The 26,391-nt window shown below is 44.8% G+C and overlaps 1 protein-coding gene across 2 annotated transcripts in view; it reads right to left on the reverse strand.

Moving 5' to 3' along the window:
- Positions 1 to 26,391, reverse strand: part of LOC141129245 (interferon alpha/beta receptor 1-like) — an 86,130-nt gene that overhangs the window by 35,696 nt on the left and 24,043 nt on the right. The window contains exons 2-4 of one of the 2 annotated variants that reach the window (XM_073617155.1): positions 14,320 to 14,440; positions 11,641 to 11,813; positions 1,598 to 1,703 (exon numbers count right to left, since the gene is read on the reverse strand). In XM_073617155.1, coding sequence (XP_073473256.1) covers positions 1,598 to 1,703; positions 11,641 to 11,813; positions 14,320 to 14,440 — 400 coding nt within the window. Of the gene's footprint in view, positions 1 to 1,597; positions 1,704 to 3,430; positions 3,829 to 11,640; positions 11,814 to 14,319; positions 14,441 to 26,391 lie in introns of those variants that run through there. The other variant, XM_073617156.1, reaches the window with a different exon arrangement.

The following is a 26,391-nucleotide window of genomic DNA, read 5'->3' on the forward strand; positions in this document are numbered from 1 at the left end:
ATCGGGGGGGGGGGGGTGGGGGGGGGGGGCGAGGAGGATAGGCAAAATAAAAACAGATTAAACATCAGATTTAATGGTGCTAAAGATATCCATTTCTATCTGCTGCTGGAGTTGAGTTTTTAAAACTGCATAAAAAGGGAAATGTTTGCAGGAAAACATAGCAAAGTTGGTATTATAATACGCCCTTTGTGTAAATAACAGCCTAAGATCTATTTCCAAGTTTGTATGACTGGATCGCTGCCTTTCTCAGATGTCTGTAGTGAGCCTGAAGCTTCAGATGTAATTATGTCAGCACTGATCACTGCATCATTACACTCACAGTATGTCCTCAGTCCCCCGGGATGAGTGATGTTGGGAAGACTGAGAAAACACAGTGAACACTGAAGACCTCTAAAGACTGTGATTGAAGACACATCGGGGTTGATTTACTAAAACTGAAGAGTGCAAATTATGGTACAGCTCTGCATAGAAACCAATCAGCTCCCAAGTTTTTTGTCAAAGCTTAAATGAACAAGCTGAAGTTAAAGTGATTGTAAAACTACGTTTTTTGTTTTTTTAAATAACAAACATGTCATACCTCCACTGTGCAGTTCGTTTTGCACAGAGTGGCTCCGATCCTCGAATTCTGGGGTTCCCCGACGGCGCTGGTAGCTCCTCCCCGCATTGTATAACACCCCAGGACAGTGTTGGCGAACCTTGGCACCCCAGGTGTTTTGGAACTACGTTTCCCATGAAGCTCAAATAGACTGCAGAGTGCATGAGCATCATGGGAAATGTAGTTCCAAAACATCTGGGGTGCCAAGGTTCGCCATCACTGCCCTAGAAGAAGCTCTCTACCGGGGGGTTACCTTGCGGGCGCGCTCCCGAGTCCAGCATTTGCGTCCATAGACGCACAAATGCCGGACTCAGCCCCGCCCCCCGGTGTCATTGGATTTGATTGACAGCAGCGGGAGCCAATGGCTGCACTGCTATCAATCTATCCAATCAAGAGCCAAGACAATGGAGAGAGGGGAAGAGCGCGTCTCCAGCGAGGGAAATACAGGGCGCTGGTGAGTAAAACGGGGGCTGGGGGCCAGTCACATAGGCCGAATGTGGGCCAGTTTATTAGAAATCAGCCGACATTCGGCCCGTGTGTATGGCAGCCAGTCTGACGCCGGCCAATGGCTGAGAGAGCTGCCTTTAGTGTTCTGGCAGGGAGGGGGTGCCCCCCTGTCAGAACACAATAGCACAGCAGGGGAGAGCACTGTACTAACGTTGGATTATTAGTACAGTGGCTCTGACCTGAGCTGTCAGTAAAAAAAAAAACACGGAGGTGTGTACTAGGCTTTAGAAGCTGATTGGCTACCAGAGCTGCACCAGATTTCGTACTCTCCAGTTTTAGCAAATCAAACCCACACTATGAAGACTGAGGACATCTAGTTGTGGAAAGGGATCACTGCAGGGGGCAGCACAGAAAACAAGGTAAGTATTGCAGCCTGAGCTGAATTTTTTTTTTATTAACCACCTGAAGGACCTTTTCAGAAAAAAAAAAAAAAAAAAAGTTGAGAGTGAGGCTTTAAGGGATTATAAAAATGAACATTGGTTGGGTTTTACATACCTTGTTTGCACTGAAAATGTCACATTCGGGTTTTTGTGATAGTCCCAGTCCCATTTTAGCAGGTAGATTGTGTTTATTCCTTCCACTCGTAAATTCTCTGGAAGTACTGTGAAGTGAGATATAAACCAATCAAATCGGGTTTTTATATGCAAACATATTGTTCTTGTATTCTGCTACTGTATAGTGAAGCGGATGGTCCATCAATCACCTTTTTTTTATAAAAATATAAAGAAGAAAACACTTAAGTCATTTTTATACGGTAGGCGAGAGGATATTTACACTATTTATCGGCCCACTCAAAAATATGGACTGGGTCGCACTGCTGCTGAAGTCAATTTTTTCAAGCAGCTATGGTGCTCCTTTCTAAAACAAACAAAAAAGAAAAAAATCGGCATCCATTCCTTTCTTTCAGGTGTCTTTGGTCCAGTTATATGAAATTCACCGAGCCGTCATCTTCTCTCCACTCGGCTCTCCGCTCAGCTCTCAGTCGGCTCGCAACTCACACACACAGTTCTGCCTCCGCCACCGGCATTGGACCATTGTTCTGTCTATCACAGGAGTTGGTCCAATGCGGATGGCGGAGGCGTAACTGTGTATGTGACTGCCAACTGAGAGCCCTCTAAACAGATGACTGCTCGGTGATTTCCTGCGAGAGATGAGAGATGGTGAGCTGCATTGATGGGGGAAGATGGGTACAGAAGAGGCTGCAGATGGGCACAGATCAGGCTGCGGATGGGCACAGATCAGGCTGCGGATGGGCACAGATCAGGCTGCGGATGGGCACAGATCAGGCTGCACTGAAGCTGCAGATGGGCACAGATCAGGCTGCACTGAAGCTGCAGATGGGCACAGATCAGGCTGCACTGAAGCTGCAGATGGGCACAGATCAGGCTGCAGATGGGCACAGAACAGGCTGCAGATGGGCACAGATCAGGCTGCAGATGGGCACAGATCAGGCTGCAGATGGGCACAGATCAGGCTGCAGATGGGCACAGATCAGGCTGCAGATGGGCACAGATCAGGCTGCAGATGGGCACAGATCAGGCTGCACTGAAGCAGCAGATGGGCACAGATCAGGCTGCAGATGGGCACTAATCAGGCTGCAGATGGGCACTAATCAGGCTGCATTGATGCTCACTGACCATTATTTTGCTTCAAAGTGGTTTATTTTCCTGAAACTTCCCTCTTAAATTGGGGTGCGTGTTATACGCCGATAAATACGGTAGCTACATTGGTACAGCTTGGATTAATGTAAGTATGTAAAATATTCCATACCTGAATTTCAGTTTTAAATACAGTGATATTTGTATAGAAGCTATAAAAATGTTGACTGTCATTAATTCTTCATCAGTAAATACAGGTTCTCCAAGGATTCAGTACATTATTATTGGGTATTGTGTGTAAAACATAGACTAAGGTCACCATACAATACATGCTACAATCTATCCATTCATACAATCAACTTTCAATTTACCAAAACTGTGTATAAGAAATAAAAACTTTCCAATTGATTTATATCCAACTAAGCAGGCTCTTACACTACATACTTAGCATTAAGGCCCACCCACCGCGCATATACAGTATGCGCTACACTGGCATTAAGAGGTTAACCATGTTTTACTATATTCAATACATTAAAAGAAAAAAAAAAAAAACATACACTTCCAAGAAAACAGTTGTAATATTTAATGTCAGAGTTCTGGCACAAAACACAACTGTGCAATCAAATCTGCAAACTCAGAGAATCAGTGACCGAACGCTCTAATACCACAGAAAGTTTAACAGGAGTCCCCCTTTAAGTGTTTTCGGTTTGCCATGTCACATACAACTTACCTTTTGGCTTTTTAAAACAGCGTGCTGAACTGAAGGGACTGGATTTGTTCACCTGCAAATCATAGACCTGAGCCCTCAGACAATACATCCCATCATCATGAAGTTCACTATACAATATCTGACAAGAGCTCAGGGGGGGTTTCATTGTCTTCTAAAACACAAAGAAGGTTCTGGCAATCAATAACCAATTTTGTAAGTAATGTGCTGCTCCCACCCCATACAAACATAAGCCATTAGCATGAACATTGGGTGATGTAGGGATTACATGCATGGCCCCATTCATGTATACAGTGCCTTGAAAAAGTATTCATACCCCTTGAAATTTTTCACATGTTGTCATGTTACAACCAAAAACTTAAATATATTTTATTGGGATTTTATGTGATAGACCAACACAAAGTGGCACATAATTGTGATGTGAAGTGGAAGGAAAATGATAAATGGTTTTCAACATTTTTTTTACAAATAAATATCTGAAAAGTGTGGTGTACATTTGTATTCAGTCCCTTTACTCTGATACCTCTAACTAAAATCTAGTGGAACCAATTGCCTTCAGAAGTCACCTAATTAGTAAATAGAGTCCACCTGTGTGTATGTTAATCTCAGTATGTTCTGTGAAGCCCTCAGAGGTTTGTTAGAGAACCTTAGTGATCAAACAGCATCATGAAGGCCAAGGAACACACCAGACAGGTCAGGTATAAAGTTGTGGAGAAGTTTGAAGCTGGGTTAAGTTATAAAAAATATCCCAAGCTTTGAGCATCTTATGAAGCATTCACTGTTCAATCCATCGTCCGGAAATGCAAAGAGTATGGCAAAACTGCAAACCTACCAAGACATGGCCGTCCACCTAAACTGACAGGCCGGACAAGTAGAACATTAATCAGAGAAGCAGCCAAGAGGTCCATGGTAACTCTGGAGGAGCTGCAGAGATCCACAGCTCAGGTTGGACAGATTCTCCCCAGGACAACTATTAGTCTTGCACGCCACAAATCTGGCATTTGTGCAAGAGTGGCAAGAAGAAAGCCATTGTTGAAAGAAAGTCATAAGTAAGCCATTTGGGGGACAGCAAACATGTGGAAGAAGGTGCTCTGGTCAGATGAGACCAAAATTGAACTTTTTTGGCCTAAAAGCAAAACGCTATGTGTGGCAGAAAACAAACACTACACATCACCCTGAACACACCGTCCCCACTGTGAAACATGATGGTGGTGGTAGCATCATGTTGTGGGGATGCTTTTCTTCAGCAGGGACAAGGAAGCTGCTTAGAGTTGATGGAAAGATAGATGGAGCCAAACACAGGGTAATCTTAGAAGAGAACGTGTTGCAAAAGATTTGAGACTGGGATAGAGGTTCACCTTCCAGCAGGACAACGACCCTAAACATACAGCCAGAGCTACAATAGAATGGTTTAGATCAAAACATATTCATGTGTTAGAATGGCCCAGTCAAAGTCCAGACCTAAATCCAATTGAGAATCTGTGGCAAGACTTGAAAATTACTGTTCACAGGCGCTCTCCATCCAATCTGACAGAGCTTGAGCTATTGTGCAAAGAAGAATGGGCAAAAATTTCACTCTAGATGTGCAAAGCTGGTAGAGACATCCACAAAAAGACTTGCAGCTGTAACTGCACTGAAAAGAGGTTCTACAAAGTATTGACTCAGGGGGGCGGAATACAAATGTACCCCACACTTTTCACATATTTGTAAAAATTTGGAAAACCATTTATCATTTTCCTTCCACTTCACAATTATGTGCACTTTGTGTTGGTCTATCGCATAAAATACAAATAAATACATTTACATTTTTGATGGCAACATGACACAATGTTGAAAATTTCAAGGGGTATGAATACTTTTTCAAGGCACTGAAGATCTGAAACATCTTTGGTCAGCCCATCATCCTTGTCTCAATAAAGTCTTTCAATAAATCATCAACATTGTGGATGTATCAAGGAAGAATGGCACATTGGGGGTTATTTACAAAAGGCAAATCCACTTTGCACTACAAGTGCACTTGGAAGTGCAGTCGCTAAAAAATCTTATGCCGTGTACACGCGGCCGGACTTTTCGACCAAACTTGTCCGACGGGACGAACCCGTCTGACAATTTGACCATGTGTGGGCTTCATCAGACCTGCAGAGGACCTTTTCGGTCGAAAATCAGACGGACTTTAGATTTCAAAAGTTTCAAATCTTTCCGACGGACTCGAGTCCGGTCGAAAAATCCGCTCGTCTGTGTGCTAGCCCAACGGACGAAAATCGACGCTAGGGCAGCTATTGGCTACTGGCTATCAACTTCCTTATTTTAGTCCGGTCGTACGTCATCATGTACAAAACTGTCGGACTTTGGTGTGATCGTGTGTAGGCAAGTCCGTTCGTGCGAATGTCCGTCGGAAGTCCGTCAAAAGTCAGTCGGAAAGACCGTCGGACCTTTGATGCCGAAAAGTCCGCCCGTGTGTACACGGCATAAGGGGGGTAGATCTGAAATGAGTGGAAGCTCTGCTGATTTTATCATCCAATCATGTACAAGATAAAATGCTGTTTTTTTTTCTCCTTGCATCTACCCCTTGGATCTACAGCGACTGCACTTCCAAGTGCAATTTCAAGTGCACTTGCAGTGCAAAGTGGATTTGCCTTTAGTAAATAACCCCCATTGCCTTCATAAAGAGATCCTTCATAGTTCCCAAATGTTTCTGATCCACATCTTTCTTCTAACAAAGGCAGACATAGACTGAACAGGATGCATGTTCCTGGTAACAATGGTTCTTAGAACGAATACAGATGGTAAATCTCTCTTATGCCGCGTACACACGATCGGAAATTCAGCCAGCAAAAGACCGATGAGAGCTTTTGGTCGGAAAATGCGACGGTGTGTATGCTCCATCAGACTTTTGCTGGCCGAATTCCAGCCAGCAAAAGATTAAGAGCTTGCTCTCAATTTTTCGGTCGGAAAAAGATCCTACCAGAAAATACGGTCGTCTGTAGCAATTCCGACGCGCAAAATTCCTACGCATGCTCAGAAACAATTCGACACATGCTCGGAAGCATTGAACTTCATTTTCTCAGCTCGTCGTAGTGTCAGCCATCATAGCTTTTTGCGACCAAAATCCCGTTCGTGTGTACGCAGCATTTCTTTCCTGCAACAATTCGCACAATTTCCCCATTGACACAGACAGTGCTGACAGGGAAATCCCTCCTGCCGAGCAATGGTCTGCTCCTGGCGTGGGGGGGGGGGGCGGGGAAGCCGTCCCTGCCGGGAGAAGACAGTGATTATCGCTAGCGGCTATAGCAGCCCTTAGAGCCCTTGCACACTGGGGCGGGGGCGGCGTCGGCGGTAAAACGCCGCTATCAATAGCGGCGTTTTACCGTCGGTATGCGGCCGCTAGCGGGGCGGTTTTACCCCCCGCTAGCGGCCGAGAAAGGGTTAAAAACCACCGCAAAGCGCCTCTGCAGAGGCGCATTGCCGGCGGTATAGCCGCGCCGTCCCATTGATTTCAATGGGCAGGAGCGGTAAGGGAGCGGTATACACACCGCTCCTTCACCGCTCCGAAGATGCTGCTAGCAGGACTTTTATTACCGTCCTGCCAGAGCATCGCTCCAGTGTGCAAGCCCTCGGGGCTTTCACACAGGAATACATGCAGCGGCACTTTCGGGGCGGTTTGCAGGCGCTATTATTAGCGCAATAGCGCCTGCAAACCGCCTCAGTGTGCAAGGGCTCTTAGTGATAAATGCAAGAGAACCCGGCAGGCTGGTTTTACCAAAGCTGATTAATCGTTTAACTTGGTACATTTAGCCTTCCCCTCTATGGTTTGAATCTCGGCTGGTTCCTGCTGAACTGGCTGAGATTCGAACAGTGTCCTTAGCCTTATGCCGCGTACACACGGTCGGACTTTTCGTCTACAAAAGTCCGACAGCCTGTCCGACAGACTTTCGACGGACTTTTGGCGGACTTGCGGCAGACTTTCTTACGAACGGACTTGCCTACATACGATCACACAAAAGTCTGACGGATTCGTACGTGATGACGTACACCGGACTAAAATAAGGAAGTTGATAGCCAGTAGCCAATAGCTGCCCTAGCGTGGGTTTTTGTCCGTCGGACTAGCACACAGACGAGCGGATTTCTGGGTCCGGCGTAGTTACGACGTAAAGATTTGAAGCATGTTTCAAATCTAAGGTCCGTCAGATTTGAGGCTGGAAAAGTCCGCTGAAAGTCCGGGGAAGCCCACACACGATCGGATTGTCAGCCAGCTTTAGTCCGTCGGCGTCCGTCGGACTTTTGTAGACGAAAAGTCCGACCGCGTGTACGCGGCATTAGACAGCCTGCAATACAAACCTGACAGAAGTTCTAATACTTTGAATACAAAAAAAAAAAAAAAAAAGAAATTAAAAAAGGGAGATAATTTCTCTTGTGTAGCAGTGACCTATTGTCATGTAGAAATTGAAGGTGCCTTGGTAATGACCTAACAATCCATTCATCTCCTAATTTAAATATGAAATCTACTAACGTAAGGCTGGCCGTAGATAATATGATTTTCCTTCCTTCCACCCGAACAAAAATCGTTAGATCCCCCCCCCCCCCCCCATCAACACAGTCAGTGTTGATGGGGGAATGCCTCCCTCTGCGCTATTCTATTCTGCCAGTGGTGGCCACAAGGAGCTTTCCCAGCCGGCAGAATGCAATGGTTACTGCTAGCAGCTATAGCCTCTGGCAGTAACCGTATGTAGAAAAATCCGACAGGCTGGTTGTACCCAAGTTGATGGATCAACTTGGGTACAATCAGCCTGCCCATACAAGCTTCCAATCTCGAATGGTCCCTGCTGAACCAGGCCGCCTTAAATCCTTAGACAAAAAGTCAATTGTTCAGTCGACTTTCGTCAAGCTGCGTGGTGTCAAGATGGCGCACCCTTGGCTCAAATTTTATGCAATTCATTATTTAATCGTCCAAAATTCGAGCCGGGTATGGCAGGCTTAAGTAGACCTTTACCTAAATTTTAAAAAAATTACTTTTTTCCTTCTGGCTTCTCCCACAATAGGATATTGATTCCCTACTTTATAAAAAAGTTAATGATCTTGCATAGGTGGGAATGATGTAGTGCTCCCGTTCCACCCGCCTCCTCCTGGGATGTCCATGTCACAAATCTCAGGAGGCAGCTTTAGGCTCTATTCACACTAATGCGTTTTTTGATGCATTTTGCAGAAATGCATGGGAATTTTTTTTAACATGGGTTCCTATGGAACATGTTCACATCAATGCATTTTGTGTCTCTGCGTTTTTGGAAAGAGTCGGGGACTTTTTTCATGCAAAATGCAGCGTTTTGCATGTAATAGAATTCAATGGACCCGCATCCAAAAACGCAAGTACCACGTTTTTACTGCATTTTTTACGCATTTTACATTTTTTTTCCTTTCTTTTTCTTTAACACTGTATACAGTATAAAAAAAAAAACACTGTAAAAAAAAAAACAAAAACGCGAAACGCGGCAAAAGCGCATGTTCAAAAACGCGGCAAGCACCGCAAAAAGCACTGCAGAAATGCTCAAAAGCAACATGCATAGATGTGAATCGAGCCTAACTGACAGGCAAATGCACGCTACGGAATTCTACGTGTGCGCAGATGTGCTGCAGGTCTTTGGGACCAGGAAGAGACCTGTGGCACATCTGAACAGTCACTCATATGCTGCAGGTATCGAGGTTCCAGATACAATTGTTGTGTATGCATGCATGGGAAACCCTTACGCATGTTTAAATTTGCTGCAGGTATTTGCCCGTTTCCTTTGGCACATCTGTACATGGGTGAGCTATTCAAATATGGCAGCGGGCAAAAATATTGGGGGACTGACGTTTCTCTTTAAGTCACCTTAGGGAGCTCAGAAGCAGCATATATCTATTCATGATGATAAAGAAAGCCCCTAAAAAAAACAAAACCCCTTACCTCTTTACCGCTGTTCATGTGTTGAAGAACTAAAATATATTTTGCATATACGGGATGTACTGGAGTGGAAATATCGGCTCTAACAAGCCCATCATCAAGCACCAAATAAAGATTTGGGGCTGGAGGCCATTCTGGTAAAATTGACAACATATAAGATTATTTAGGAATATTGTAAGCCCTGCTTCAATATTCTGTAATATGGACTTATAATAATAGTATCTTTGCAGCATGTATTTGGAAGAAGGAAATTCACTAAGCAGTCAGGCTCAAAAAAAACCACCAATACAATTATGAAAGAGAATAGAGCTATAACATCAACTATTGTCATTATGTGTAAAGCTAGAAAAAATAATAAATAATACATTTTGAAAAATAAAAGGTTTAGCACTTATGCCTTGCAGCACTGGGGTCCCTGGTTGAAATCTACATGGCGTGTGCATGATCTACCTGTGCTTAAATGGCTTTTCACCAGGTACTCTGGTTTCCTCCCACACTCCTAAAGTGGTTGTAAACCCCATTCATGAATCTGATCTAGGCACATATATCTGTAATGTTTACTTATCTCTCTCCAAAGCTCTGAGTGCTGTGTCTTTCTGCTGCTCCGTTCCTCTGATGACAAGCTCTCCGACACAGGAGATTAAAGCAGCTGGCAATTTGTGTCGGGAGGGAACTTAGAGATAGATTTGCAGGGAGCTGCTCTATTCAGACTGCAGCTCTGCAAGTTTCTTTGTTCCTCTGCCTATGTTGGGGGGGTGGGGGGGTTGTGCCTTTCTTCCAATCACCTCACACACAGTGTAAGCCCAGACTCCACACCCACTGCTGGAAGAGGAAACAAGATTTGTAACATGATCTGCACTTTCTAAAGAGTGTAGAAAGCTGAAGACAGCAGATATACATGTACAACCTATGTAGGAGGATTTGTTTCTTCCTTGTGTATATCTGAGGCCAGTCACTTCACTGGTTATATGTGAGGGTTTACATCCACTTTAAGATATATATTGGCAGGTTAATTGACTCCTGCTCAAACTGTCCCCAGCATGTGTGTACAAGTTGTCTATGCACATGTACCATCACATTCTGCAGGATAGTCCTAGAATGAGCAATTAGGCAGGGTTGAGGAAAGGCCCAGAAACTTGGTGTGTATGATATAGCACCCATAAAATTGTTAAGAGTTGGATACGAACAGATCTATACTGTGACAGGGCTGGCTGCATCATGGTGTAGAAAGAATGTGTCAACAAAAGGGTTCTTACTGCAGGTTGAGGGGTTCTGGGATGTGTGTCTCACTTGGAGGAAATTGGCCTTTCTCAAGGATTGCTGGATTGGGCCCTGGAGGCTTTGTAGAGGATTGGATGGGATGAGCCTCCAAACCTGTGTCTATGCTTTGATGGTAACCAGCACCTGCTGATTGTGCAGGAGTGCACAGGTCTTATGGTATGGTAGCCGAGTAGAATGCAGGGCTCCATTCTCCGGAGGCCACTGTGCTCTGGGCTGCTGTTTGAAACCACAGGGCCCTGTACAGCCAACCTGACAGCCACTCCCGCCCAAAAAAACAGTTGACTATGCTTCAGCTATTAATAAACACTGAATGATCAGTATGGAACACTCATTGTGTTCATTCAGGAAAGGAGGGGGCTGGGAAATGTGACATTTACCAGACCCTTCCCTCACTCTCCATCCTGAAGGATCTTATTGTGTGCTTGTAGCTGCTGGTGGGAAGGAGAGGCGGGAACCTGGCAGCACTGTGGGGGTTTGGGGGGGGCACACAGGGGGGCTTGGGCAGCAGAGGAAAATGTATGGTAAACAGGGAGGATGATCGGTGTGGTGGGGGGGCAATTACTGGAACTGATCCCCTGTATTGCTCTCTCTGCAGCAGCTAAAAGCCAGCAGGAGGGAGAGAAGTAGAAGGCAGGTTTCAGCTGCTGCAGAGAGAGCCATATAGGGGAACTTTTCCAGTATTTGCCCCCGCTGTGCCCACATCCAATTCACCCAACTGCCTGGGCCCCCCTGCTGGCCTGGGCCCCATACAAGAGTAGCAGTGAAAACCCCTTATACATGACCCTAACTGTGCTGGTAGGGAGAAACAGGTCGATGGCCACACTAGGGGTATATGCCCGTCTGCACGGACTAGGCCAACACCTGGAGAAACTGTTGCTGCAGGAGCACCATGAACACTGTTGTTCTACTAGTTTGAGAGCCAGTTTAGATTAAGGTGGGCTGCTGTATAATGCTGTGCTTGACAAGAAATTTTCCAATCTATGGTGAGTTTGCTTACCAGTGGTGTTTGGCTGAAAGTTTACAGAACCAAACTCCATGTTTCCTTGAGGCGTTTCAACTCTCACATGCAGCGTGTAATTTTTACTGAAATCCAGTAATTCAGAAGGAATATTGCACACCTGTTCATCAATGTGAACACATCCAGGGATTTCACTGGCTGCCATCCCAAACCTTTAAACCAATATGAAAGGTGATTAATCATCAGGTTAATCAGAATGGTCTAACATACATAACGTTTTAGAGCTAAGCCCCAATCCCTCTTCCACCTCTTTAAATTGAAGAGCCAATAAGTAGGCTTGAAAGATGGAAGGGGCAAGGCTTGACTTTTAAATGAGAAGTTGAGATTTACATATGTTAGGCTGCCTATATATATGGGTCTACTGATCATGTCATTTTGGCTCTGTTCACACCTAAGTAGCTCAAAGTGACCACATTGCATTGCGTTTAGGACAGTCCATTCATTGCAACCAGTGGATGCCTCCACGACCGCAGTGGATTGATGAACTCACTCGTATACAGCGTTTGGAGGAACTGGTAGCACAACATCATGACATATTCTATGTCTACATGGCCACATGGTCTACCTGGATACTCTTTTTGGACTCCTCACGCTTTCAAACTGGCTTTTTTTGACTAAGGACCTTCCAAATACTGGGTTCAGACAGTATACTCCCTACCCACACCCAGTTCTTCTCTACGTTTCTCCCCTACTTCTCTTACCTTTCTTCTTCCTTTCTTTCTTCCTCTCTCCCTTTTCTAGTCTCATGTGAATAGATGTATACTCTGAAATTTCACACCCGTGGATGTCTACCCTCTAAGACCTTCAGCAAGACCCCTGCAACACACCTGCTGACAGATGCCATTAACCTCTCTCGTTTACGTTCCCCTATTTGGGGTGTACAAGAGGGATATACTGAAACCCTTTTCCATTTACTTTCCAATATACATACAATCACAAGTTGTCTCTTTCCATATGCTTCTTTGGCATAAGGGCCTCATGTCGTTATGGATTGAATCTGGCAACTGAACATCACTCGGTCAAGTTGGTGGCATGGAAGCACCTTAGCCTCTCCTCTCTACTTTCAAGTGAGGAGCTTTGGCAACAAATGATCTTCTTAGCCATTTGTTAAGCTACATACACACCTGAGCAACGGGGAAACGCCCAAAAATTCTTAAGGAGGCATGCCTCCCACTGACCCAACAATGTATTGAGATGTTTCTCCACTGAGCACCAAAGTCAGGGGGCCTTTCCTCACTGACCACCAATGTAAGGGAACATTCCTCCAGTAACCACCACTATACAGTGCTGTGCAAAAGTATATGCCCCTTCCTGATTTTTTTTTTTTTTGCATATTTGTTACACTTAAATATTCAGATCATCAAACAAAATTTAATATTACACAACGATAGCCTGATTAAAAAAAAATGCTGTTTTTAGATGATGATTTTATTTAAGGGAAAAAAGCTGCCCAAACCTACCTAATCACCCCTAAACCTAATAACTGGTTGTGCCACCCTTGGCGGCAAAAACTGCAATCTATGGTTTGGGATAACGGGCAATGAGTCTTTAACATCGCTGTGGAGGAATTTTTGCCCTCTCTTTGCAGAATTGTTTTAATTCAGCCACATTGGAGGGTTTTCAAGCATGAACGGCCTGTTTAAGGTGATGCCACAATCGGATTTAAAGTGATTGTAAAGTCTCGTTTTTTTTTGTTTCTAATTTAAATAACAAACATGTTATACTTACCTGCTCTGTGCAGTTGGTTTTGCACAGGGCAGCAGGATCCTCCTCTTCTCGGGTCCCTCTTCGCTGCTCCTGGCCCCTCCCTCCTGTCGAGTGCCCCCCTCAGCAAGCAGTTTGCTATGGGGGCACCCGAGCCGAGTCACAGCTCCCTGTGCCCATTCAGATAAGGAGCTGTGGCCCCGCCCCTCTCTCTCCTGATTAGCTAACTGACTTTGATTGGAAGCCGCAGGAGCCAATAGTGCCACTGCTGTGTCTCAGCCAATCAGGAGGAGAGTCCCGGACGGCTAAGACACTCATGGACATCGCTGGAGAGAGATGGGGCTCAGGTAAGTAATTAGGGGGTGCTGGGGAGGCTGCTACACATAGAAGGATTTTTATCTTAATGCATAGAATGCAGAAAGATAAAAATCCTTCTGCATTTATGACTCCTTTAAGCCCAGACTTTGACTAGGCCACTCCAAAACCTTCATTTTGTTCAGGAAGGGGGTAAATACTCTTTCACAGCACTATAAGTTTGTTAGTAGAATGGGAGACCTTGCTAAAAAAGTGACATCTGAGCAAACAGGCAGGCCACTTTTACATTTTAAAATATGACTAATAGGTTCACTTTAATAAATCTAAGGCCCCTTTCACACAGGGCGATCCGCTCAGCAGGAGATCGATCCGTTGATCCCCACTAAGCAGGCGGATGACAGGTCCGTCTCTGCTCACTGTGCAGGGAATGGACCTGTCAGAGCCCCGCTGATCTCTATGGGAAGACCGGATGAAAATGGTCTGCCTGTCCGTTTTCACGCGATCCGATGGACGGATGGCGAACCTTTATTAATGGGAAAATAAATGGCGATGCCTACTTCTCCTTACCCCACTTTGTCTCATGTCAATACAGGTGCTCTTTAAGTCTAAACATGACTGTAACAATTATGCTGAACATACTCTTGATAAAACACAGTAAAATTCACTTCCATGTTGTCATAGTCCATAGGTATCCAGTTCCAGGTTGCTGAAAGATTTCCTTTCTGATTCATGATCCAAATGTTACTTGATGGTTCCAAATCTGAAAAATTAGGAGACATCTTCTATTGAAGGAGAAGATCTCCGCACGAGGTACAGAGAGCAGAAGCTGAAAGCCACACTCAAAATGAGAGGAGCAACAAAGGCTGCTAGGTACAGAGCCAGCAGGGATCACAAAAAGGCAACATGGGGTCTATATCACAAGCGTTCACTTAGCCCTTCTGAATTCTGACCATATTTTGGTTAAAGTGATTGTTATTTCTATGGGGAAAAAAAATAGCTTTTACAAACATGTTATACTTACCTGCTCTGTGTAATGGTTTTGCACAGAGCAGCCCAGATCCTCCTCTTCTCGGGTTCCTCTTCTGTGATCCTGGTCCCTCCCTCCTGTTCAGTGTCCCCACAGCAGGCAGCTTGCTATGGGGGCACCCAAGCCAACTCATAGCTCTCTGTGTCCATTCAGACACAGACCCCCGACTCGGCCCCACCCCTCTCTCCCCTGATTGGCTAGCTGACTTTGAATGACCGCAGCGACAGCCAATGGCGCCGCTGTTGTGTCTCAGCCATCAGGAGGGAGGATCTCGGACGGCAGAGACTCAAGGAAATTGCTGGACAGCAGAGACAGGTAAGTGTTAGGGGGCTGCTGCACAAAGGATTTTTATCTTAATGCATAGAATGTATTAAGATAAAAAAAAACCTTCTGACTTTACAATCCCTTTAACCATTTCCGGACCGCCGCACGCCGATATACGCCCTAACTTTGAAGAGGGATATCTTTATTATAGCAGCAGCTAGCTGCCATAAGCCTGGTATCCTCTTCTTCGGCGGGCGGTCCGGTTTCCGATAATGGTGGTCACAGCGGCGGACTCGCTGCGAGATCACTTTTATCGGTGGCGGGAGAGGGCCCCCGCCTCTCTATGGTGCCCTCCGCCGCTTACTGGAGCCGTTGGTAGCGGCGGAGGCGATCGGATCCTTGTCCTTGTTGGGTATGAGGATGAGTGAGGGGAAGATGGCCCCCACCACCCATCTCCATATCATTGCAGGGCGTAAGCGACATCAAAACGTCACTTCCGCCCATAGCTCTTAAAGGGCCATTAAAAAAAAAAAAAAATCACATTTTAGTGTAAATATGAGATCTGAGGTCTTTTTGACCCCAGATCTCATATTTAAGAGGTCCTGTCATGCTTTTTTTCCATTTTTTTCTATTACAAGGGATGTTTACATTCCTTGTAATAGGAATAAAAGTGACACAATTTTTTTTTTTAAAGAACAGTGTAAAAAAAAAAAAGGTAAAAAAAATTTTTTTTAAACACGCCCTGTCCCGCCAAGCTCGCGTGCAGTAGCAAACGCATACGTGAGTAGCGCTTGCATATGAAACTAGTGTTCAAACCACACATGTGAGGTATCCTAGCCCGAGACCTCCTCTGTAACTTAAAACATGCAACCTGTAGAATTTTTTAAACGTCGCCTATGGAGAATTAAGGGTAAAAGTTTGTCGCCATTCTACGAGCAGGCACAATTTTTGAAGCATGACATGTTGGGTATCAATTTACTCGGTGTAACATTATCTTTCACAATATAAAAAAAAATGGGCTAACTTTACTGTTGTCTTATTATTTTTAATTCAAAAAAGTGTATTTTTTTTCCAAAAAAAAATGCGCTTGTAAGACCGCTGCGCAAACATGGTGTGACAGAAAGTATTGCAATGATCGACATTTTATTCTCTAGGGTGTTAGAAAAAAAAATGTATAATGTTTTGGGGTTCTAAGTAATTTTCTAGCAAAAAAAAATATGTTTTTAACTTGTAAACAACAAATCTAAGAAAGAGGCTCGGTCCTTAAAGAGGAGTTCCACCCAGGGGCTCCATTAAAAAAAAAAAAAAAAAAATTAAAAGTCAGCAGCTACAAATACTGCAGCTGCTGACTTTTAATTGGATACTTACCTGTCCCTGGGTCCAGGGATGCAGGGGGATCGAAGCCTCGCTCGTCCCCCCCTCCGCTCGTCGGCACCGGCATTTCAACTGTGGGCGCCGGGCTGTGGCTTCACAGCCTGGCACCCACTGCGCATGCGCGAGCGGTGACGCGCGCCGTGATTGGCCGCTCAATCACCTGGGACCTGTAATGGGTCCCAGATGATTGACAGGAGGGAGGGAGCAGAGCCGAGACCTTCCTGTGCCGAGGGGGAAGTGATGTCACCAGCCCAGACAAAGGAAGAGGCAGACTACGAGGGACCACCTAGCAATAGGCATTTAGAGGTAAGTAAAAAAAAAAAAAAAAAAACCAAATTTTTTTTGTTTTTTGTTTTAGAATTTTTCAGGTATTTTTGTTTTTTTGGGTGGAACCCCACTTTAAGTAGTTAATAAGTTAATTTCCTATGATTGTCAGCTCCATCTAGTGGCCAGAATGGTATTTTCCTAAACTATTACAGGAAAAATACTGCATTAGGGCCACTAGATAGCGCTGACAATTATAGGAAATCAAAGTATTACATAAAATATAGTCCGAATTCATGAGGGCTAGGTGAATGCTTGTAATATTCATCCAACAATTAATAAATATATAAGTATATTTTAATAAATATATTTAATTTAATAATAAATTATATATAATGAATAAATAAATATATAAAATATAAAAAAAAATAGACCCCTAGATGTGTGCAGAAGACTTTCACAAGCTAAACACTTTTCTACCGAGCAACTACAAGTCTATAAGCGGCAGGATTAAAGCAAATGTAAACTTAACAAAATTACATTTAGTTTGCTAAAGTACTATTTACCATAAACTGTAATGTATTTATTTTTATTTTTTCATTAAAATACTTGTTTTTCTGTTTTTTTTTTTTAAATCTTTTAATCTATCTTAGTGTTGCCAATCTCCTGCAGCCTCTTTATCGCCACCTCCCATTAGAATACTCCGGAGGTCGCTCTATTTCTCAAAGTGGGTTTTCTGATGGTGACAATTAACCATGTAATGTGTGTTAAAATGGCCACTCGTAGTCTCCACTTGAAGCCCAAGTGACAACACAGGAGCACCACTGGGAGATAGGGCCAGAGCGTTGTCACAATATAACAGGAAGTGCTGGGAAATTTGTGTCTGTTTGCAATGTGCATTGCCTTTCAATGTGCACCTTACTGCAAAGGTTAGTTATAAATTGGAATGGTTGCGATATTTTTGTATAGCTTGTTTGCTGGAAGTGCCTGAACAGGGACCCTAATGGCAGGATCACCAGGTATTCTTTCTTTTAATGAAAGCTGCAAACTTGAAAATATAGAAAACAACATTTAAAATTGTATTAAAACTTATAGGAGATTTTAGCGGTTTGGCTCACATATAACTTTAACCACTTAAAGCGGAGTTCCACCCAATGTTTTAAAGTGGTAGTAAACTCTGTACTACCACTTGTACATACAGGCAAGCCTATAATAAGACTTACCTGTAGGTACCGTGAATATCTCCTAAACTTGCACAGTCTAGGAGATATTCAGAGTGCATGCAGCCAATTACATCACAGACGCATGCGTTTGGAAGGTCCGGCTTACCGTGCCTGACTTCCAGATGCTGGAAACGGCGGCTCCCATACGCATGCGAGGGAGTGACGTCATCGCGCCCCGGCCACTCATGTAGCTGGAGGCCGCACACCCAGAGGGAAGACTGGGGGAAGAGCTTTGTTCTCAGATAAGTCTATCATAATATGCTAGGATGAGATGCACCTTAGCACATTATGACATTGCCTTGCAGGGATTTTTTTTTTAATCACCTGCTGTTTACAACGGCTTTAACTTTTAATCCATCCAATGCCCATCCTCATTTCTATTTAAAATGGCAAATTTATTTATTCATTTTTTTTTCTAAAATACCTTTTTTCCCCTTATTTTCTGGAGCAGTTCCGGCTTCAGCCACCTAGGCGATGACGTAACTAGGCAACTCCCATAGACTCCTGGGATATCGGCATCATCTATCCCAGGAGTCCATGGGAAATGCCTAATACCGTAACCTCGGGTAATTTCACTAGCAGAAATGGTGCGATCGGGAGGACCGGGATGTCCCGATTGACAGGCTGCTATATGCAATGGGGCATGGACTTCCGCCTACGCCGCCATTGCTATGGCAAAGTGTCAGGATGAAAGAGTGCCACGCAGTGGCATTACTGCACAGGCGTGAGATCGGGTGGTGCATGCTGGGTAGCCAGCTGCACTGAATCCCGGAAATACAAGAGGGCGTCAGATGCCTACAGCAGAGATGGACCCTGCCTGCTTCAGAGATCAGGTTAGTTTTCAACTATTTAAACATCAAATAAAAGGACCACATTAATGACATGATCTAAAATGTTGCATCTGAAGTGGACCCAATTACAGTGGAGTATTTAAAAAAAATGAATTGGGGGACTGGAACTCCGCTTTAAAGACCGCGCTATAGCAGATTTACTGCTACAGGGTGGCCATTCTGTGCAGAATCATGTATGTACAGTATACACACACGTGATTCTGCACATCCGCATAGGGGGTGCCCCGCATCTGCTGTGATTAATCTAAAACCTCCGGGATTAAAGCAGACTTCTTTAGGATCTGACCAGTGTTAGCAGATGGAGGAAAACCCACAGAGGATATTCCTTTTAAACCTATAACTTAGAGGCAGATCATGACCCAAAAATTGCCCATTCTGGCTTAAGAGCCCGGCACTTTGATTTTATATTTGCATGATATTAATTATGTATTTTTCCTTTGTATTGCAAAGGCTTTCTTTTAATCATGTGACCAGCAGCAGAGAAGAAGAAGCTCCTCCCACTACTGTTTCCTTGCAAATGAGCTGGGATACATGACCGCTGTATATTGATTATGGATGTAGCACCCTCCAAGCGTAGGATGCTTCATTTTTGGCTCCTTCTTTAATGAAGGGATAGGTGATTGTTTATCCTGGTCTGCTCAGGGCTTCCCAGGCTGGGAGTGCAATTGCTCCCCCCTATCTCTTTAAGAAACTTTCAGAACATAGGGCAGGAAATTCAGATAACCATCCTGGATACTTATAATGCTCCAGCCAAATGCCGGAGAGGAGTATCCAGGAGGCTTGGATGGTGGTAAATAGTCTGAAGCACTGGAGAGTAGGGTTCCTTCTAGTAATGAGGGTTCCAGAGCCATAGGAGCTGCTGTCCTTGGGCAGCCTAAGATTTGTACAGCTGCTCTAGAGACCTCAGCAATGTCATGGTTGTGGGCCTAGATGGTTTATACTTGGAGCAGACAGGAGACCCTCACCACAGATGATCTGGCATTGAGAGGCGTCATCTCACTCACTAGACCGTGTGTAGAGAAGGCTGGAAGGTAGCAGCTGTCCTGGGGACTTGTGAGTAAAGACTTAAAAACGGATTTCTGTGACTGTGCAGGGTTTCGGGAACTGCGCTGCATACTAGTAGTTGTACATCAGTGCAAGGTAACCAAATGCCAAAAGACCTGCTCCATGGTCTTCAGCTGTGAAGCCTCAGACTATTCAAGACACACTATTACTCAAGGAGAAGAACGTCCTCTAAACATTAAGCGCCAAGCTTTTTGGAGTATCCCAAGCCCTAACCCCCTCCTGGCAAAATAAAAGTCACCACCCCCTTATCTGCTGAGGTGTTCAATCAAGCAGCTGCTGCCATACTGTTGGCTAAGTGTACAGATACAACTGACATACCCGACTTGAGCCAAGTACCTGAACCTCTGTGGGCAACTGGCAAATATGATGTTGGATTGTTGAAAGTGACACCTATACATATCAAACTAAAGGAAGAAGCTCGCCTTCCACACAACCCCCAGTATCACTTGAATCCACAACAGATAGAAGGGATACAATTACAACTTGACAAATATCTGGAAAAGGATGTATTGCCAAAATGTACTTCAAATGCAAATACCCCTCTACTTCCAGTAAAAAAAGAAAGGTGAACCAGGACAACCACCTGCATACCGGTTGGTACATGATTTATGGGAAGTGAATAAGTTAATAGATACTCCTATTGTTCCAAATCTACACACTCCGCTATCTCAAATTCCTCCTACAGCTCCTTGTTTTTCTGTTATTGATTTGGCCAAAGCATATTTTTCTGTTCCCATTAGCACAGTGTCAGCATTTTGTATTTATCGTGGCCGGGCAACAGTATACATGGAAGAGGCTACCCCAGGGTATGGTAGGCTCCCCCTCAGAATATAATGCTGCATTATCCCAATGCATCTCAGTGGAAACCAAAGCACAGCGACATGGTCCTACTTCTGTATGTTGATGACCTTCAATTGTGTTGTAGGGTTCAGTCCACTTGTAAAGAAGAAACCATTAGTTTGCTGGTGTTTCTGGCACAGACAGGGAGCAAAAAAAAATCCTCTAGACCAGGGGTACTGAATTAAATTTCACGGAGGTCTGGTTAGTAAAATCTTCTCCCAGCAGAGGTCCGAATCGCATTTTTGTGATATGACATCACAGGTTTCCATTTCTGCAGCTGGGAAACGTAGGTGAAATTGCACATGCTCCTGAACCGCAGAGGAACACACCACACCTTAGCACATGCGTGCACCAAACCACATGGTCTTGCAGCAGCATGTAGCTTGGTGCTGCTCAATTAAAAAAAAAAAAAAAAAAAAAAAAAAAAAGGTCAGGGACTTGTTTTCCCGTATTTCTCATGAGTAGTGCAGTCCATTCAAATGAATGGGCTGACCTACCTGTGACATGCGCATGCACAGACCTGAACTGAGCCCCATATCACAATCCCATCCTTACATCAGTGTCCACAGTGCCCACTGCACATCACAGTTCCCTTCCCTTCACATCAAGATCCCCATCCCCCTCATTTCACAGTCACGTTCTCATAACCTCCCTTTCCTAAGCCCCCCATTAGAGTCCCCAGTCCCCCCCACATTGTCCTCAGACCCCCCCAAATCACTTTCCGCACCACCCATTACAGTCTCCAGCCCCCCCACACTGTCTTCAGACCCCCAAATCACTTTCTGCACCCCCCATTACAGTATTCAGCTCCCCTCATTACTGTCCTCAGCCCCCCCATTACTGTCCTCAGCCTCCCCCCCATTACTGTCCTCAGCCTCCCCCCCATTACTGTCCTCAGCCTCCCCCCATTACTGTCCTCAGCCTCCCCCCCATTACTGTCCTCAGCCTCCCCCCATTACTGTCCTCAGCCTCCCCCCCATTACTGTCCTCAGCCTCCCCCCCCATTACTGTCTTCAGCCTCCCCCCCCCATTACTGTCCTCAGCCTCCCCCCCATTACTTTCCTCAGCCCCCCATTACTTTCCTCAGCCTCCCCCCCATTACTTTCCTCAGCCTCCCCCCCATTACTTTCCTCAGCCTCCCCCCCATTACTTTCCTCAGCCTCCCCCCCCATTACTGTCCTCAGCCCCCCCCCCCCCATTACAGTACTAAACCCCCTCCTGACATTGCAGTACTCAGTACCCCCTGCCATATTAGTGTTGTCAGCTCACACATTACCCTTCTTCACACTAATGTCCTCAGCCCCCCTTTCACATCCCCCTACCTTGCACAGACGGGAGGCACAGCAGCTCTGAATGGATGACGGGAGCTGCAAGCTAGTGATTTGTTTCTTGGACCTCTCTTTATCCTAGCAACCAATCACTGGCTTGTTTACCTCGGGCAGCTCCCTCCCTCCAGAACTGTCCTGCCTCCCGCTGTTGGTCCTGCGAAGAGAATAGCTGTGACGGTTGACAGAACACCAGGTGCCTAAATGGCACGACCGCTGTGGTCCGGGTGGCACACTGATTGGGTCCAGACCCGGACTGCGGTCTGCCATTTCGTGATTCCCGCCTTAGACTGTATTACTGGGGCTGGTGTGAATGGACTGGTGCTTGCGGTGGTGGCCGACCTTTGTACTTTCATGAAAGAACCAGTTAATACCAGTGGCCCCTTATTGGGTAGTGCTGCATTAAAAAAAAAATATTTTTTTCTTATTAAAATACAGTGTCATCATCCATATACAAAAAGAGAAGGGATAAGGTAAATTGAGCAGTGTGTGTTTAGTATATATTCATATTAATATATATTTAAAATATATTAAAAATATATTAAAATCCATTTTGTATCAGTCATTCCTAACAAGCGAACAGACAATGCCGTGGTAATATGAAGCAAATTACTTCTACAAACATACTGACCATTACGTAAGTGATGCCTGGCCAGAATTTCCATCAAGCGTTACTTTCCACATATCAGAGAACGGCAAACAGAGAAGGAAAGTGAAAGTGTCCTCTGGGGATTTCCATAAAGAAAAAAAGTACAAAATTGTGCAATGTGTGACGAGTCCCTGGAGCAGAGTGTGGGAAGAACACAGAGACAGCCTAGCGAAATATTCAGATGCCCAACTAGTAGAAACGTGTCCACCTCTTCATCACCCATCCATCAGAAATCAATCTATTTCCAGAGGTCCTAAACGGCTGTCTGACTGTTTTGCATCAGAAAATACAGCAAAGAGCGCATTAGTACTTGTCCTAACCATCATTAAAGAGGACCTGTCTATTCTATATAGAATTTACTGCTTAAAAGAGACCCGGTCATGCTCAAGAAAAAAAATTCAAGCTCTGCAAGAAAAAAAGCCATGGCCTATCTCCTACTTTCCCTTTTCGTTCCAGCTTCTAGAAACTATTTGGCATTGGACTCTTCTTGGAGATTTGGAAGGCTGTGTCCCCTGCCACGCTTTATAGTTCCATCCTCCAACCCCCCCTGTGTCACTATGTCCTGTAGTGATGTATGGGATGGAAGATAGACCTTCAACATGCAGGGGGGGGTCACAGGGATCCAACACTCCCGGAAGTGTCAAAATGCCTTATCCCACATTCCCACCTGAGCATTTTTGCACCTACCTAAAAGCAAACAACACTCAGAAACAGATATCCGTGTTATTTCAGTACAGGCTATTCACATCCTTACACTCAATGGGTACATGAGCCGTTTTTTGGAGCCCTGATATGTTTCTGGCCTCAAAGACTTCAATAGAAGTGCCTGTAATTGTGTGACGTTTTGCGTCTGAACAATTGTTCTCCTCTGACCCAGGAGCTTCCTACACATGCACAAAGATACACATGCAAACACATGAAAAGTGCACAAAAACATCTATATAAGCACTTTCAGAAGAACTTACTAGATGTGAATGCAGGCTTAAAGCAGTGGTGGCCCGTCCATTAGGGGTGCACGGGCGCTGCCCCCCCCCATCCATGCATCCGGCCCCTAATATACATGCAGGAAAGCATGGATTCCAATAGGGGGGTGTTTTTATTTTATTTTTATTTTTAAGCATGTGATTAGAGCTAAAGGCTCTAATAGGCTTCAAAAACTGATCCTCAAACAAACAAAACACTGATCCTCCTGCCAGCCAATCAGGAAGTGGGACTGAAAGGAAAAACGACCCTATTAGATGCCTAGGAGGAGACGCGCGGCGGAAGCCGTGATGAGGAGGAGATGCCCGCCCGTCGCCCGTAAGAGCGCTTGCCTGCCCGGAACCTAAATGGGGCAAGTGCAGGGCTGGATGACCAACCGCGAGATTCCCCAACACCATTCGAGCAGGGGGGGTTGGTGTTGGTGTGGTTGACCCCAATGGGGGAATGGGTTGGCTTGCCACCCCCCCAAAAAGAAAAAAAAAAACAGCTGCCACAAAATCCGTTGTCAGAAATGCAGATCATATGTACACAATTCCGATGCACAAAGTTTTCCCACATGCTCGGAATCAAGCAGAAGAGCCGCACTGGCTATTGAACCTCATTTTTCTTGACGTTCGGAGCTTCCGACAACATTTGTGTAAACGTATGTATGCAAGACAAGTTTGAGCCAACATCCGTCTGAAAAAAAACATGGATTTTGTTGTCGGAATGTCCAATCGTGTGTACGCGGCATAGGACTAACCTATCTAACCCTGTAAAAAAGCAATCGCTATACATAAGTTTTTTGAAGCTGGTCCGGTCTCCAGTGGCGGAAGCTCTGCAGAGGACACTGCTGACAATGGCTGTGAAATTAATGGGATGTGACGTCATCCATAGAGCTACTATGTGACTTCCGTTGTCAGATGCCTCCTCTGCAACCGCCTCCACAGCGAAGCTGCCGCTGACAGCTCAACGTGGGATCGGATCGGCTTCAGAAAAGGTATGTATAGCGATTTCTTCATACAGGGCTAGATAGGTAAGTCTTAGATCATGGATGTCTGTAGATGTAGAGATTTTAGTGTTAGGGTGGACTTACCCTTTAAGTTTAGGGGGAAAAAAAAAAGGAGATAAAAGCAAAAATCTGGGGCAGACTGAGAGGCATACCTGTTTTAAAATATGAGGGAGCAGACCTGCAAATCTTTACAGATCTATCCCAGGAAACATTGGCTAGAAGAAGACTCCTAAAACCTCTATTGGCACAAATGCAAGCTAAGAATATTAAATATAGTTGGGGCTTCCCGGCATCCTTAAAGCCAAGAAGGAAGGAAGATCGAGGCTAAAGTTCCCAGAAGACTTACAGGAATTTTGTAATAGACTAGATATGCAAGTCCCGGCCATCCCAGGATGGTCAGAAGAAGGAATAATTTCACAGAACAAAGACGAACAGTGGCAGAAAACAGTGGAGAGTTGCAAGAAGAAGCTAAAAATAAAAGATACATGAAGAGACTGCTCAGCAATAGGCCAAGGGAGACTGAGATAGGATAAAGTGGCCTAAGATGAGCAGAGTGGCGAGGGGGGAGAGAGGGCAGAGAGTTATGGGGAAGGCGGGTGAACGGAGAAGTGGGAAAAAGTAAGCAAAGGTGAGATGGTAGAAATGTTGATGGAGGAGGTTGGAGAACCGGGACATTCGGGCCACCTGCACGCCCCCGGTCCGTCCCCCCCCTTCAAATGGGGTGGGGGGCATGGTGAGAGTCTCACCCAAGGATAAGAGAATCATTGGAGGGCAATGGAGTGGTGTTCCACCTATGATTCTGGGGCTGAAATGTGGCGGGGGGGGGGCTACCTTGCAGGAAAGAGCAGAAGTAATCCGTGGTAAAACCGGGACCCCCTACAGGCAAAATCAATCTCTAGCGGACAATCCCCATTTTAACCAGAGTATCCTTAGATGGCAAATAAAAGAGATGAGGTGTCCAGAAAAAGGGGCAGGGAGTTCGCAGAATAAGTGATGACAACAATAAATTTTTTGACATATAATGTCAGAGGATTAAATACACCGACAAAAAGCAACAAAATCATTAAGGAGATTAGGCAATACAAGGCCAGGTGGTTTTCCTGCAAGAGACACATATTTCCCAGGAAACAAACATGAAGCTATACTCAAAAGATTTCCCAACCTTTGTATTATGGGAAATCGACAACAAAGAGGGCAAAGGGTGTAGCAATTGGAATAGCTAGAGGTGTTCGGTTCATATGGGAGGATAGGATATCTCTTCCTAAAGAGTAGACTGTGCGAAATGGAATGCACATTGGTAAATTTCTATTGCCCCAATAGGAATCCAACAAATTACCTAAAGAAGGTCATGGGAAAATTAATGGACTTTAAAACAGGAAAGGTGATAATGACCGGAGACCTGAATTTTTGTATGGAACCTGGATTAAATAGTACGTCCCGTGCACAGGGGACTAGGAATGCCCAAATGAAAATGATAAAGCAGAAATTACACCAGTGTCAAATGATAGATCTATGGAGAGTGCAACATCCTAGGACACAAGATTATGCATTTTACTTCCCGATGCACGGGTCATACTCTAGAATTGATTATAAAATGGTAGAACACAAGCTATTAGATCTGGTAATTGAAACAAATATAGAAATAACATCATTGTCAGACCACGCCCCAGTGATGATGAAAATGCAGGTACCAGGAGCTCAAAGACGACCCAACTCATGGAGACAGGAATTAATACAAGATAAGAAAGAAGAAGAAATAATAAAAAAAAAAGAAATAGAACAATATTTAATTATAAACGACACAAAGGAGATATCGGATGCCACCTTATGGGAGGCACATAAAGGCTACATCAGGGG

The sequence above is a fragment of the Aquarana catesbeiana genome, linkage group LG02 (assembly GCF_042186555.1).
Source record: "Aquarana catesbeiana isolate 2022-GZ linkage group LG02, ASM4218655v1, whole genome shotgun sequence".
Classification (NCBI taxonomy): domain Eukaryota; kingdom Metazoa; phylum Chordata; class Amphibia; order Anura; family Ranidae; genus Aquarana; species Aquarana catesbeiana.